General features: G+C 32.7%; 1 protein-coding gene across 1 annotated transcript; it reads left to right on the forward strand.

The window, feature by feature from the left end:
* The first annotated feature begins 277 nt into the window (after nt 1-277).
* LOC127087518 (N-terminal acetyltransferase A complex auxiliary subunit NAA15) lies at nt 278-12,761 on the forward strand. Its single transcript, XM_051028407.1, has 26 exons — nt 278-584; nt 1,303-1,381; nt 1,604-1,686; nt 1,775-1,924; nt 2,503-2,618; nt 3,926-4,031; nt 4,377-4,448; nt 4,542-4,657; nt 5,066-5,198; nt 5,352-5,429; nt 5,512-5,565; nt 5,685-5,755; nt 6,730-6,784; nt 6,885-6,980; nt 7,858-7,986; nt 8,101-8,183; nt 8,278-8,508; nt 9,124-9,256; nt 9,334-9,441; nt 10,205-10,336; nt 10,527-10,583; nt 10,945-11,042; nt 11,188-11,246; nt 11,349-11,460; nt 11,603-11,703; nt 12,051-12,761. Exons 1-26 carry the CDS (start codon nt 534-536, stop codon nt 12,251-12,253), a joined length of 2,706 nt encoding a protein of 901 aa, XP_050884364.1. The 5' UTR covers nt 278-533; the 3' UTR covers nt 12,254-12,761.
* Nucleotides 12,762-13,896: the final 1,135 nt, after the last annotated feature.

Below are 13,896 nucleotides of genomic sequence, written 5' to 3' on the forward strand. Positions count from 1 at the left end.
AAAAACTGGGTTATTTTTTTTTTAAAAATCCAATTTTAGAACCAAAGTAATATTATTATCTTTTTCAATTGAATATGTGATCTCCACACGATTAACACTAACTATTTCAAGCTGAGATAATCTATATTTGTTGCCCTTATATTGAAAGAATTATTAATAAAATGGATGCAAGACAAATAAATCTATGGAGTAATAACTTTTTAACCTTTTTTTATTTATGTTAGTAATATTTGGTGAACAAAGTTATTTATCGACAAAGACAAAAGCACCCACGCAGTGAAATACTAGTTGTATCGTAGATTCCTTGGTTAGTGCTCTTGAGAAGAGTAGTAGGGTTGCACGCTAAAGCGTCTCTCTGCCTTCACTTCACAACAAAAACGCCATCCAGAATCTCAATTAATTTCAAAATCACTCTCACAAATTCACCATCACTCTCACCACAACCATAATCATAAACCCCTTTGTTTTTTCGTTTCGCTCTCTCGCAACTCGCTCTTCCCAACTCACCCACTCACCTTCCGGCTACGACAACCATGGGTGCTACTCTTCCTCCCAAAGAGGCTAACCTCTTCAAACTCATTGTGGTAAACCTTTCATCCTCTTCTTCGCTCGATCCAGCTTCTTTCACTTTCTCACGCTTTCTTATTCGCTCTCTTATAAACCCTAGATTTTGTTAACTTTCTTATACTTGCTTTACTTGCTCGTAATTCACTGTAAATACTTTGTAGAAATTGAAGAAATTGAATGAATCGGTATATGCAGTGTTAATTCGTGCTGTTTTCTGTTACTTTGCCTTTGAAGGTTTTCACTGAGATTATGGATGAACTAGTTTTATTTAATTAAATATTTATCAATTTATCAATGTGTTAGTAGATTACCTGAATTAATAATTTGCCTCTGCCATTGAATATATGAAGATAATGATACTATATATACTTTTTTGAAATTAGAAGGGAATGAAATGAAACAAAGATGCTACTTGTCTTTGAATGAGACAGAGAAGCTTCTGAATGATTCTTGATGTTACTCTGTCTCATTTGAAGAATGTGTTTAGTTTCTCAAAATAAACAGATTTAACTCTAGGACTATCTCTGTTTTCTAGTAGTATTGTTCGGTGTTAAGTTTTGGTTTTCTTCATATGAAAAAGAAAGCAAATGTGTGCTTATAATTATATATATAATCAAGTTTGGTAAATCTTGGTTATTGGTAATATATGAGTAAGTGAAATGCTTTTTTAGCCTATCTTGGAGTGGGAAATATGCTGTTAATTGGTGCTCAAATTTCTTTGTTATTTTGCTGCAGAAATCCTATGAAACCAAACAATACAAAAAGGGTCTCAAAGCAGCCGATGCCATTTTGAAAAAATATCCAGATCATGGAGGTATACTTTATTAATAATTGCTATTGCATGCTTTAACTTCCTTATCTTGAATAGCTTTAACTTCCTTATCTTGAATAGTTTTATTTCCTTATTATATGTTTGAGAAACACAAAACACCTATGTTTTTGTTTTTACATATGTTCTTTTCTTTCCATCTCTTAATTATTATGTTTCTTTGGGTGTTTTTCTTATGATGTGTCTGTTCCTCCTTCTGGTTGATAGAAACTTTATCGATGAAGGGTTTGACATTAAATTGCATGGATCGTAAATCTGAAGCATATGAACTGGTTCGCCAAGGATTGAAGGTATGCTGCTTTTGGTTTTGCACGACCTATCAATCTTTCAACATTATTTTTATCTGATGCTCCAAGCTTAATTTTTTCTCTTCTGCAGAATGACCTTAAGAGTCATGTTTGCTGGCATGTTTATGGTCTTCTCTATCGGTCGGACAGAGAATACAGGGAAGCAATCAAGTGCTATCGAAATGCACTAAGGATAGATCCTGACAATATTGAAATCTTACGTGACCTATCTCTCTTACAGGTAGCAGTCATAAATTTATAAATTTTCTCATCTCTTTCTCTGCAATGAAGTTAACATGGGTGTGAGTATTCTTTTACTAGCATCATAGTTCATATCTAAGTTTCCTGAAGTAAACATATTTCTTCATGTTGGTGTGGGTCACTTTAATATGGAAAACACTTTTTAGTGAACTCTGTTCCCATCTAAATTTATTTATGACTCTTGGTGACGTTTGTGGGTACTTAAGTCAGTAATAAATAAATGCTACTGTCTTATCATCTGTTTGAGTTCGGGATAAGTCTCATGTAGAATTTTTCTAGAATTATCTTGTCATTGAACTTATGCTGGATTATTAAACATAAAGGCGAACCTAAAAACTATTTCTCCAACCTTTTCCCATTGTAATCTTCAAATGCATAAGCCAGGGCCACACCATAGGAGGGTTCTCTCGTCACATACTGGTGTCTGGAGCTAACAAATGTTTTGCAATGACATTTTACCATCACATTTCATAATGCACAACCACACACTTAATGGATTCTTCTATGATGTACTTACTTCTTACATGTGATATGATTTTATTTACTTCTCATCCACAGGCTCAAATGCGAGATTTAGCTGGCTTTGTTGAGACAAGGCAACAACTTCTGACTCTCAAGTCAAATCATCGCATGAACTGGATTGGATTTGCTGTTTCACATCATTTGAACTCTAAGTATGATTCTAGTTTACATATGAGCTGCCTTTATATTAAATAGTAGTCACGTACCTTCTTTTGTTTGCCTTTAATTTATTGCTTCTTTTGAGATGATATATTATGAGATTATTTACAAGTTTTTTAATGATACACATTACACATTGGGAAGTAAGGGACGTAAGATAATGATATGAGATAAAGAAGATCAACCCAAAATATCAATTACACCTTGGTCTCCTCTCCTTTCTTTATATTGCAATGGGGTCCACGGTGAGATGTTATTTGAATTTCAGTACAGAGGACTATTGAAATTTCACGCGGCTTCACTTTAAGACTTCAACCTTAGGGAGAGTTGGTTCATGACATTCTCATATATACATTCATGGTGTTTACTATGTTTAGTATATATGTTTATAAATTTGTTGATCAAATAGCAATTTGGTAAGCCAATTTCCTAATTTATGAATCACAATATTCATGACATTATTTAAACATTGCACATCATGCATCTTTCACACGTTAACTTGTTTAAAACGTGAAATTGTAACATTCAAAACCAAATAACTCATCATGCACCCGAAGGCTAAAGTATTAGACTCTAAAGTTGATTGGGATTCAAGTTATGTAGTCTAACTAGCGTAGTCTTTGAAAATTAAAATATATGGAAGTTTGCTAAAAAGTTATATGAGGAATTATCTACAAATTATTAAAGATTTATTTTATTTTAATGATGGATCATTAAGTATAACACTTTTTTAGGTACAAACTGTATCAGACACCGGTCTCATATTCTACCTGTTACAAAAATGTTATTAGATGCGAGGTTTATTGAGATGATCAATAAAAGAGCTTTCTTTTGTTATTTTTCATGTTCATAGGGTTACTGACAGTTAGGTTAGGGGACACATTTTCTGAAATATTTTTGAAGCCCTCTACTATATCAGAACAGAACATTTGCACAAATTTTATGTTAGTCAGATTTATATAGAACAAATCTTATATAATTTCTGGTAGATACTTCCTTTCAGAAATTTTTAGTATAATGTATTAAAATAAAAATTCAAAGATTTTCTCGTTATGTTCAGATAACAACTGAATACTAGAGTGGTCAAATTAAGGTGAAGAACTATTTTCTAATGCCTTTTTTTCGGCTTTTTCATTCCATTTTTTATATGCAGAAATGGTGCATAGAAAGATGTAAATGCCTTTTTTTCAAAATATCATGCCAGTACCCTGGCCTTGGTATCATCGATGGTGCTGTTGAAACGACAATTTTTGAAAATTTTATTTTGGTTGTGTTGTACTGAACTTCAAATGTGAAACAGTGCATCAAAAGCTATTGAAATTCTGGAAGCATATGAAGGGACATTAGAAGATGATTATCCTCCAGAAAATGAACGGATTGAGCATGGCGAAATGCTTTTATACAAGGTACTTCCTCTGGTTATTGTCTATACAATTTTTTCTTGTTGATTGCATAATGCCTATATATTTTTTTTGTTGTTCAATGTAACTTTTGCCACAATTAGATTTTTAATTGTCTTTTTACCATTTGTGGGCTTTAGTAAATGCCCATGGCCTTATGCATCATGGTCACTATAAAATGAACCTTTCTCAGCTGACCCTAGTCAAGTTATATTTTGTTTTAACGTTATCATTCTGCTGTTTCTTGTGCATGTTATGGATTATGAATATGACATCTTTCACATTATTCTAATATGAGTATTAAATATTGCTCTCATATGGTGATTTTCTGCATAAATCATCTTTGTCCAGGTCTCATTGTTAGAGGAATGTGGATTTTTTGAGAGAGCTTTTGAGGAATTGCAGAAGAAGGAGTCAAAAATTGTACGAGTTTTATTTATTGAGATAATTTGAGAATGAACTTGTTATTCTTGAAAGGCATGATTTTGTTACTTTCTTCGGATTATATCTTTTCAGATTGATAAGCTTGGGTATAAGGAACAAGAGGTTTCACTGTTAGTCAAGCTTGGTCGCTTAGAAGAAGCCGATAAATTGTACCAGACACTGCTTTCCATGAATCCAGACAATTATAGGTGAACTTTCTGGCTACTGTTTTTAGCTTTGCATGTCTAAAAATATTTCTTCTTTATGTTCTTCCACTATTATTGTTTCCTTTTTGCATTAGCCAAACACATAATAGGATAACTTTATCTCAGATGCAATAACTTTTTATGTTGTACCTGTATACGGTTTTGTCTTTGATAATGTTGATTTGCGGAAGCAAATCACAAGTCAAAAGTTTCACGTTTCATTTTACTATTCAGCTGCTTTAAACATCTCTGAAGTGTTTTGGGTTATAGCGTGTTTTGATCATTTTAAATATATGATGCAAAATAATTGTATAATAATTCCTTTCCTATTAGTCTGTACTTTTTCTCGTCCGTTGTCTTACTGATTCATAGAAAGACAAGTAATTATTTGTGCTTCATGTTGATGCTCAGATATTATGAAGGCCTTCAACAATGTGTAGGATTATATTCAGCAAATGGCCATTTTTCTCCTGATGAAATAGATCGGTTAGATACCTTGTACAAAACACTTGGGCAGCAATTTAAGTGGTCATCTGCTGTTAAGGTAGTGCAGTCAATACTTTTATTGCATTACGTATACTTTTAGTTTAATAAATAGTCTGCCTTCATCATCATGCATAACAATCATCACTTTAGTAAATCAGCGCCTTGCCTAATTTTTTGGAATGAACAAGTCTGATATTATTATTTTTGTCAGAGAATACCACTAGATTTTCTTCAAGGTGATAGGTTTCGAGAAGCAGCAGATAGTTATATTAGACCTCTTCTAACTAAGGTATACACACAGCCTATGTGGTATAATGTTCTTCCTGGTTACTTAGCTTCAAAATTAAAATGTGATTTTGTTCCGTTTCTAGGGAGTTCCATCTCTATTCTCGGATCTTTCTTCATTATACAATCACCCTGGGAAGGTTAGTTTTATTACTTAAATTTGTCTGTTTAAATATTTTGGCCTGTCTTATGATTTTATTGTATATTTTGATGGTAGAAAATTCTGTTTCTGATTTTGTGGATTCTGATTTTTCTCCAGGCAGACATTTTGGAAAAACTTATTCTTGAGTTAGAGAATTCTATTAGGATGACTGGTCAGTACCCTGGGAGGTAAGATATATACAGTTAGTCATTCAACAACTGTGTGCAGCATAAGAGTTATGATTACGGGGTTCATGTGGTTCAAGGGAAAGCTGAATACTTTTTTTCTCTTTTTTTCACGAAATCAAAGTTAGTGCTTATGTTAATATATCATGTGAGACGTCTCTTTATGAATTCATTATTCCCTCACAAATTTTAATTTCAATTTTATGCAAAATTTTTAGTGCTTTACTTCGGAAGGATTAGCCGAGTTTTGCAGTATATTATGTTTTTTTACTGAAATTCCCTTAGGTTGGTTGGCTTGCTGACTACTACAAATCAGAAATGTTACTTTACTAAGCTATTGAACATCAGCGAAAAAAAGAGAACATTGATAAGTGCAGCATCTAACTTATTTTAAAGAATACTTGAATATATTTCAAATTCTAATTATAAGATATAACAAACTTATTGTGTGGATATGGGTTGAGTTAGTTAGTACTCATACATGCAATCATCCATAAATTTGTGGGGGTAATTCCTCAGTGCAGGTCCCTGACCCATTTAATAGGTAAAACCTGCTATATTTTGGATAAATATTTGTGGTTACCTGTCGAGTTTTGTTACCGAAAGTGAAACTGAAAAAGTGGTTTTACATGCCACAAATATATCGTGGACTTCATTACCAAGATATGCACTTTCTGAAAAATCTCATAGCCGCTCTCTTAAATGAAATAACAAAAGCTCAGAGCCTTATAGTTTTTGATGAAAGAAGAAATTTTTTCAGAAAAAAGGAAATAAATAATGCAAATCTAGGGGGAGAAATAGTCAAATTGGCTAAAAAATAAAAAGTTGCTATAAGTCTACACGGTGGAAAAAGAGCCCATAAAAATACTATCTGGTTGAAATACTATTGCAAAGACCTATAGTTGACCTTGAAATTTAGATGCTGCTGCGCTTGTATCTTGTGCTGGATCACTAATCATCAACTATCTTGTATACAGAGTGGAAAAAGAGCCACCGTCAACTTTTATGTGGACTTTGTTCTTGTTGGCTCAGGTTTTTGACTATTTTTGGGGATTTTTTAAAATACACTTTTGTTTGGATTCCTCCATTTTCTTTTTTGTTTTTCTTATTCAGTAAATTTTTATTGGTGCAGCATTATGACAGGCGGGGTCAATATGAAATCGCACTTTCTAAAATTAATGAGGCTATAGAACATACACCTACCGTCATTGATCTATACTCTGCCAAGGTTTATTTATAATTAACTTTCTAATTGTTTCAGAAATATTTCATTCCTACATATCCTTCTGCTATAATTGTCTGTATGTATATGTATGTATATCTTTATATTCCAGTCAACAAAATACTTTAATTAAAGGACACTTTTCTCTATGGTTTTCCAAATTATCTTTGGCAAGTGTAAATAGCATAAGTAATTTATAGAGACTTGCTACACTAGGAAATGCAGTTACTGTGAAATATTGCATTTTGATATACATTTCTTTTCTTTTCTTTGGGCTAAACCTTTGAGGTAAGTTAGCATTTTCCTATAAATATCAAACGAAAATATGATAAAAAATACCATGTCTGATCAAACAATTTAATTTGCAAGTATTGAAAATGAACTTTACATTAGAAAACTATTTGATTTTCTTTTTCTGTTAAATATATGATATCTAATGTATCATAAAAACTACTCTGATGCCATGCAATGAATGCCCCAAGAGTCTGAGCTTTTTTAAGCTTAAACAGTGGTTTTTAGGTTGAATAAAGTTGAACAGGTTTATTGAAGACTACTTTGTTGTATTTTTATGACCAAGAAAAGGGTAGCAGGTTGAATGATTACATAAGAGTTGTGTTCATATCAAAGAGTGAAAATGAGTTGATGCAGTTGGCTTTAGTAATGATAATAATTTACTCTGACAGTAAAGCATACTGAAAAACGGTTGAATAATCGTTGAATGTTTTTGAATACAGAGTCGGTTGAATGATTACATAAGAGTTGTGTTCATATCAAAGAGTGAAAATGAGTTGATGCAGTTGGCTTTAGTAATGATAATAATTTACTCTGACAGTAAAGCATACTGAAAAACTGTTGAATAATCGTTGAATGTTTTTGAATACAGAGTCGGATACTGAAGCATGCTGGTGATTTGGCTGCTGCTGCTGCATTGGCAGATGAAGCTAGGTGTATGGATCTCGGCGATCGTTATGTTAATAGTGATTGTGTGAAGCGCATGCTGCAGGCTGATCAGGTTTTTCTATCTATTTCTTTGAATTTCATTCTAGCTTCATTCAGTTTTGTAACTCTGGTTGCTTTTTCTGGTGCCTATTTCTGACTTTTTTTTGCCTATACCCTTGATTTCCAGATGGTTTTGGCAGAAAAAACTGCCGTGCTATTCACAAAAGATGGGGATCAACACAACAACCTCCATGACATGCAGTGCATGTGGTATGTCTTTAATGATGTATAACATTCTGTGCTGTCTTCGCAATGTTAGGGTTTCATTATGTGTAACTCTGGTTGCATCATCTATCTTTGGAAGGTATGAGCTTGCCTCTGCTGAAAGCTACTTCCGCCAAGGGGATCTTGGACTGTCTCTCAAAAAATTCTTAGCAGTGGAGAAGCATTATGCAGATATTACCGAAGACCAATTTGATTTTCATTCATACTGCTTAAGGAAAATGACATTGCGTACATATGTGGAAATGCTTCAATTTCAAGACAGATTGCATTCACATGCATATTTTCGTAAAGCGGCTGCTGGAGCTATCAGGTGAATGTTCGTTGTATTTGATTTGATTGGTTTACTGTATGAGTTGTTTGTGGGTTATGTGCATTAATCTTATTGCTACACTTGGGTTGCAAATTACATCTGGAACCTGAACAGCAAGTTTCCCCCCAATTGTTTCGGTCATGAACCAATTGTCTCAAAAGCTTAAACTATTTAATTGAAGACACAAATGTCTTTATCTCATATTTTTCACATGTCTTCTCAAGCAAAAGCCCTTCGAATTTGAATTCTGGACAATGCTTTGTTCTACTTACCATGTGTAGAAATTCAACTTCTCACTTGAAGGGTGGTAGATAAAACCTAGACCACTTGATTATATAGTGGCTTTGATATCATTTCATGACTAATTATTCAAAAGTTGAAGTTTATCAAGTGAGGAATATATTATATTATATTTCTATTTCTAACAGTTTCTTTGGCTTGGTTCTCATAAAGTCAAGAGTTTTCTTATTTTTGCATAACATTTGGTGTGTGTTCATAGTTTTTGTGGCTTTAAAACAATCTCCTTTTGGGACTTCCATAACAGTCCAGTTTTAATTTTGTATAAGCAAATGCACTTTCTTTCTGATCTTGTGGATATAACTCTTTTTGCTGCAGATGTTATATAAAATTGCACGACTCTCCTCCAAAGTCAACTGATGAGGAGGATAGTGAAATGTCTAAGTTGCTTCCTGCTCAGAAAAAGAAACTGAGGCAAAAACAGAGAAAGGCAGAAGCAAGAGCAAAAAAAGTATTAATAATTTATGTACCTTCTATTGAACTTCTTGCTGTGGAAGTATTTGTGGTACTGATTTATTTCTTTTATAGGAGGCAGAAGAGAAAAATGAAGAATCAAGTGCTAGTGGGATATCAAAGTCTGGGAAACGTCATACAAAACCTGTAGATCCTGATCCTCGGGGTGAAAAGTTGTTGCAGGTTAAATTTCAGTACATATATTGCCATTAACGTTCTTATATTTGCATTCCATATCCAACATGGAGACCTGTTTTAAATTTCACAATTAAACGAAATCAAACTTTCCTCTGTAAATTCACCTGGAAGATAAGTAAGACCTGTAAAGAACCAATTCTCCCAAAATTTCGCAACTATTAAATCAGGCTTTTTTTTTCTTTCTTTCTAACATAACATGGCCCCTTATGCAAAAGCACATGGATCTTTTAAGTGCAGATTATGGACAATGCTCATGCACACTCTACTTTAAGTTGACCTTTTTTCCAATTAGGAATGAAGACAATAATGATTAGGACTTGTTCATAGCATCTCTGATACCTTGTTAAGCTCTTTTCCGAAATCCCCACCTATTAGGTGAAGAACCATAATTGACTTTATTATATTTAATATAATATCTAACAAATCTCTCTTATTCCAAAGCTGGATGGATCCTCAAACAACATTTGATTCGGATACCATTCTGAGAAAAATTGCTTGTACTTGGTTGTTTTGGAAACCTGCTACCAGCTTTAACAGTTTCATCATTACCGTGCAACATGTCATAACTAAACTGTTAAGACCTAATATCAATGGTATCTGGTTTATCAAATACTAACTTTGTCAAGGAAATGATTTGTGAAAAAAAATCATGTGGACCGTATCCTGGAAATTTGTCTGATGAAAACTTGTTGTCATAATTATTAAGACTCATATTATCCCGTTTCTTGTGCAATTTTGTCCTGCATAGGTTGAAGATCCATTGTTGGAAGCCACAAAATACTTGAAATTGCTGCAGAAGAATTCACCTGATTCTTTGGAGACACACTTGCTCTCCTTTGAATTATACATGAGAAAAAAGAAGATTTTGCTAGCCTTCCAGGTATTAATCTGTTAAAACGAGGTGCCTAGATTTTGGTCCAGCATCTTATTTTGGGCTTATAGTAATTTATTAAGGTTGCTTTCCTAGACATTAAAGCTTAGAGTTCAAGGGGGTTCTGTGTTGTTATTTCATATTACACTTTGCCAGTTTATAATGTATGCCGGTCATTCGCTTTATCTTTCTATTGTAGGCTGTAAAGCAATTGCTGAGGTTGGATGCAGAACACCCTGATTCTCATCGTTGCGTGGTATGTTTTCTTCTGAAGAACAAATTGAATTTATGTTACTGGGGTTAGGAAGTTTAGGTTGTTTATGTTTTACCAGCATCAAGATATTACTTACATAATATCTGCTGTCTAATGTCCTGCCACTGCAGGTCATCTTTTTAAACTGTTTATTTTTAGAATGTGACAAATGGGGTACTTAAAAAAAATCATATTCTTTGAATTTGGAATAATCCTCTCCTTCCTCCCCTTCTTTTTTGTCCTATTTTTTTGAATAAATTGTTCTGTCTTATGATCCTCTCTATTGTGATTTTGTTCCTTTCTCCACCAAGGAAATGAATCATCTTTCTGTTGTCATTCATTTCTAAGTCTATATATGTTACAGATTAAATTCTTCCATAAAGTGGGATCAATGAATACTCCCGTGACTGATGGTGAGAAACTCGTTTGGAGTGTTTTAGAAGCTGAGCGCCAAACTATAAGGTTCTATAGTGCCACTGTTTACATTTTTCTTGTATTGTCTTTAAGTGTGATCAATCATATTTACAGTTTTTTTAGATTAATTCATGATTTAATGCCTGTCATAACTTCAACAACTCTAACTTTCCTCTTTATTCATTGTAAGCAGTCAGCTGCATGGAAAATCTTTGCTTGAGGCAAATAATCTTTTCCTTGAAAAACATGAAGGTTTATACTCTATATGTCATGAACATTTGTCTGTGAATCTGGGATTCGTGTTTTGATTTTGATTTTGAAGGTTTCTTGTGTTGTTTCCCATCTTGTTTGCAGGTTCTTTGATGCATAGAGCTGCTGTTGGAGAAATGGTGTACATTTTAGATCCCAATAGAAGATCTGAGGCTGTCAAGTTGATTGAAGGGTCAACAAATAACCTTGTGTCAAGGTAATGATGTTTTTACATCTTTTGCTTCCTCATGCTGTGAAAGCATCTACTTGGTATATTCTGTCTGTCTGTCTTCAAACTTATATGACAATGGCATGTTATGCAAAAACTGATCAGTAAGCATGCAATATTTTACTAATAGTAATGGCGCACTTGGACCAATCCCGGAATGGAGACTTAGAGACTGTATTGCAGTTCATAAACTTCTTGGATCAGTTCTTGAGGATCAGGATGCTGCATTGAGTAAGTACCATTAGGACATATTTATGTTCCTTTAACATTAAGCATCTTCATTACATTTTAAGATTAACAAATCAGTAATTGCTGTAGGGAGAACTAGATTTTTTTATATAAAAGAACAAGGAAATATTTGCTACAAGCATTATTATCGTTATTTTTACCAAAATTAGATTTGTTTATATACTTGTATTTGTACCTGTTAACTTTGTAATGTATCACAAGAATCTCCCACTTCAATAATAATTCATGTATGGAAAGCTTGTGTGTTACCATTTGGAAGGGAAAAAACCTCCTAGTACATTATCATATTCCATGTTTTATAAATTTAAAATTGGTAAATTTGCTTTCAGGATGGAAAGTGCGCTGTGCCGAGTTTTTCCCATACTCTACATACTTTGAGGGTAGCCAAAGCTCTGCCACACCCAACTCTGCTCTCAATCAAATATGCAAGACCGCCGTAAATGGTACTTCTAGCCATTCACTGGGCGATCACGTTGTGGAACATGTCGCATCAAACGGCAAACTTGACACATTTAAAGATCTCACTATCTGACAGCAAAGTTCCCACTTCTGAGTTTTGGTGCAGGTTATATCAAATTTTGGGAACAAGTCGAAAGATATATTTTTCTTGCACAAGTTCTCCCTCTAAACTGATTTGTATTCCTTTTGAAAATGTGTATAATTTAATCTCTTAGGGTTGAATTTTTTATCTGATCACCCTTTTTTCCCGAGGGATGTTGAAGAGCAGGGTCAATGGATTTGCATCATAGTCCAGGGTAGCAAGCAGGGAGAGCTACTGAGATTTTAAGTTTCTGGTCCTGCATGAGGCCTAGTATACATCCAGAGCATGTTGTACTTTTCCATCTGTTGCCTTCTTAATCATGTATAAATATTTAATTATGTGAAAATTTTGGCTTAGAAATCGTACATTAATTTATCTGAAAACCGTTGGTTGAGTTTTAGCATGGTTGGGACATTGTAACGAGTTATGATAAAATAAATACTTATTTCCATTTTTGTAACCCAAATATCACAATTGTATGTGCGATTTTAGTTCCTTACTGTTTTGTGCAATTTGGGTCCCCCCTTTTCTTTTTCTTTTGCAAATTTCGTCCCAATTTCTTTCAATAAATACTATGGCATCCAACCATTATTTTCATGTTGCATATCTTTTAATTAAACTAGATAAAATACTAATATGAAGGCACAAATAAATTTCTAGAATTGAAATCTTCAGATCCTAAATTAAATTCGTGCGTTCTTCACCATTTCTTCTCATATTCATCCATTCATTTTGCTAAGTTTCCACTTCATGATTTTAAACCATGGGAGGTGGTAATGAATATGTTCTCTCACAAGTTGAACAGGATGCTACACTGCAATAAAGGTTTTTGGTGCGGGATATCCTCTAGTCACTGGTTAGATATGAAAAATTAGAAGGGAAGACGAAATCTTTCGCAAACTCTTTAAATTTGAATTTAAAACAAGAGTAACATGTGAATAAGAGTTAGCCGCAGGTCATTTATTTTTGTGTCGTGCGTGATATTTGGGAAAATTAATGGTCAAAACTGTTCAAAAACCGAAACTCTTATGAAACAAGAAGAAAGAGGAAAAGATTAAAAAGCAAAGAATATAATTTTCTATTGTCTTGTTCTCAAGTCTTATTTTATAGTAACTTATCTCCTATTTATATGACACAAATAGTCTAATATATAATTAAGGGAATTGCTTATATATATATATATATATATATATATATATATATATATATATATATATATATATATATATATATATATATATATATATATATATATATATATATATATATATATATATATATATATATATATATATATATATATATATATATATATATATATATATATATATATATATATATATATATATATATATATATATATATATATATATATATATATATATATATATATATATATATATATATATATATATATATATATATATATATATATATATATATATATATATATATAGCGTCTGCTTAAAAATATTATTTCATAGTTTTATGAGATGGCTGTACCTCCAAAAGTAACATGTTTGTGATCTATCATTATAAAAATCTGATAAGTAACACACAACTCCATGGTAACAAAGTATTTGTCTGAATTTGTTTCAACGTCTTTGTGTAGGTGAAAAATTATATCTTACTAA

Source organism: Lathyrus oleraceus, chromosome 5 (genome assembly GCF_024323335.1).
Source record: "Lathyrus oleraceus cultivar Zhongwan6 chromosome 5, CAAS_Psat_ZW6_1.0, whole genome shotgun sequence".
Classification (NCBI taxonomy): Eukaryota; Viridiplantae; Streptophyta; class Magnoliopsida; order Fabales; family Fabaceae; genus Lathyrus; species Lathyrus oleraceus.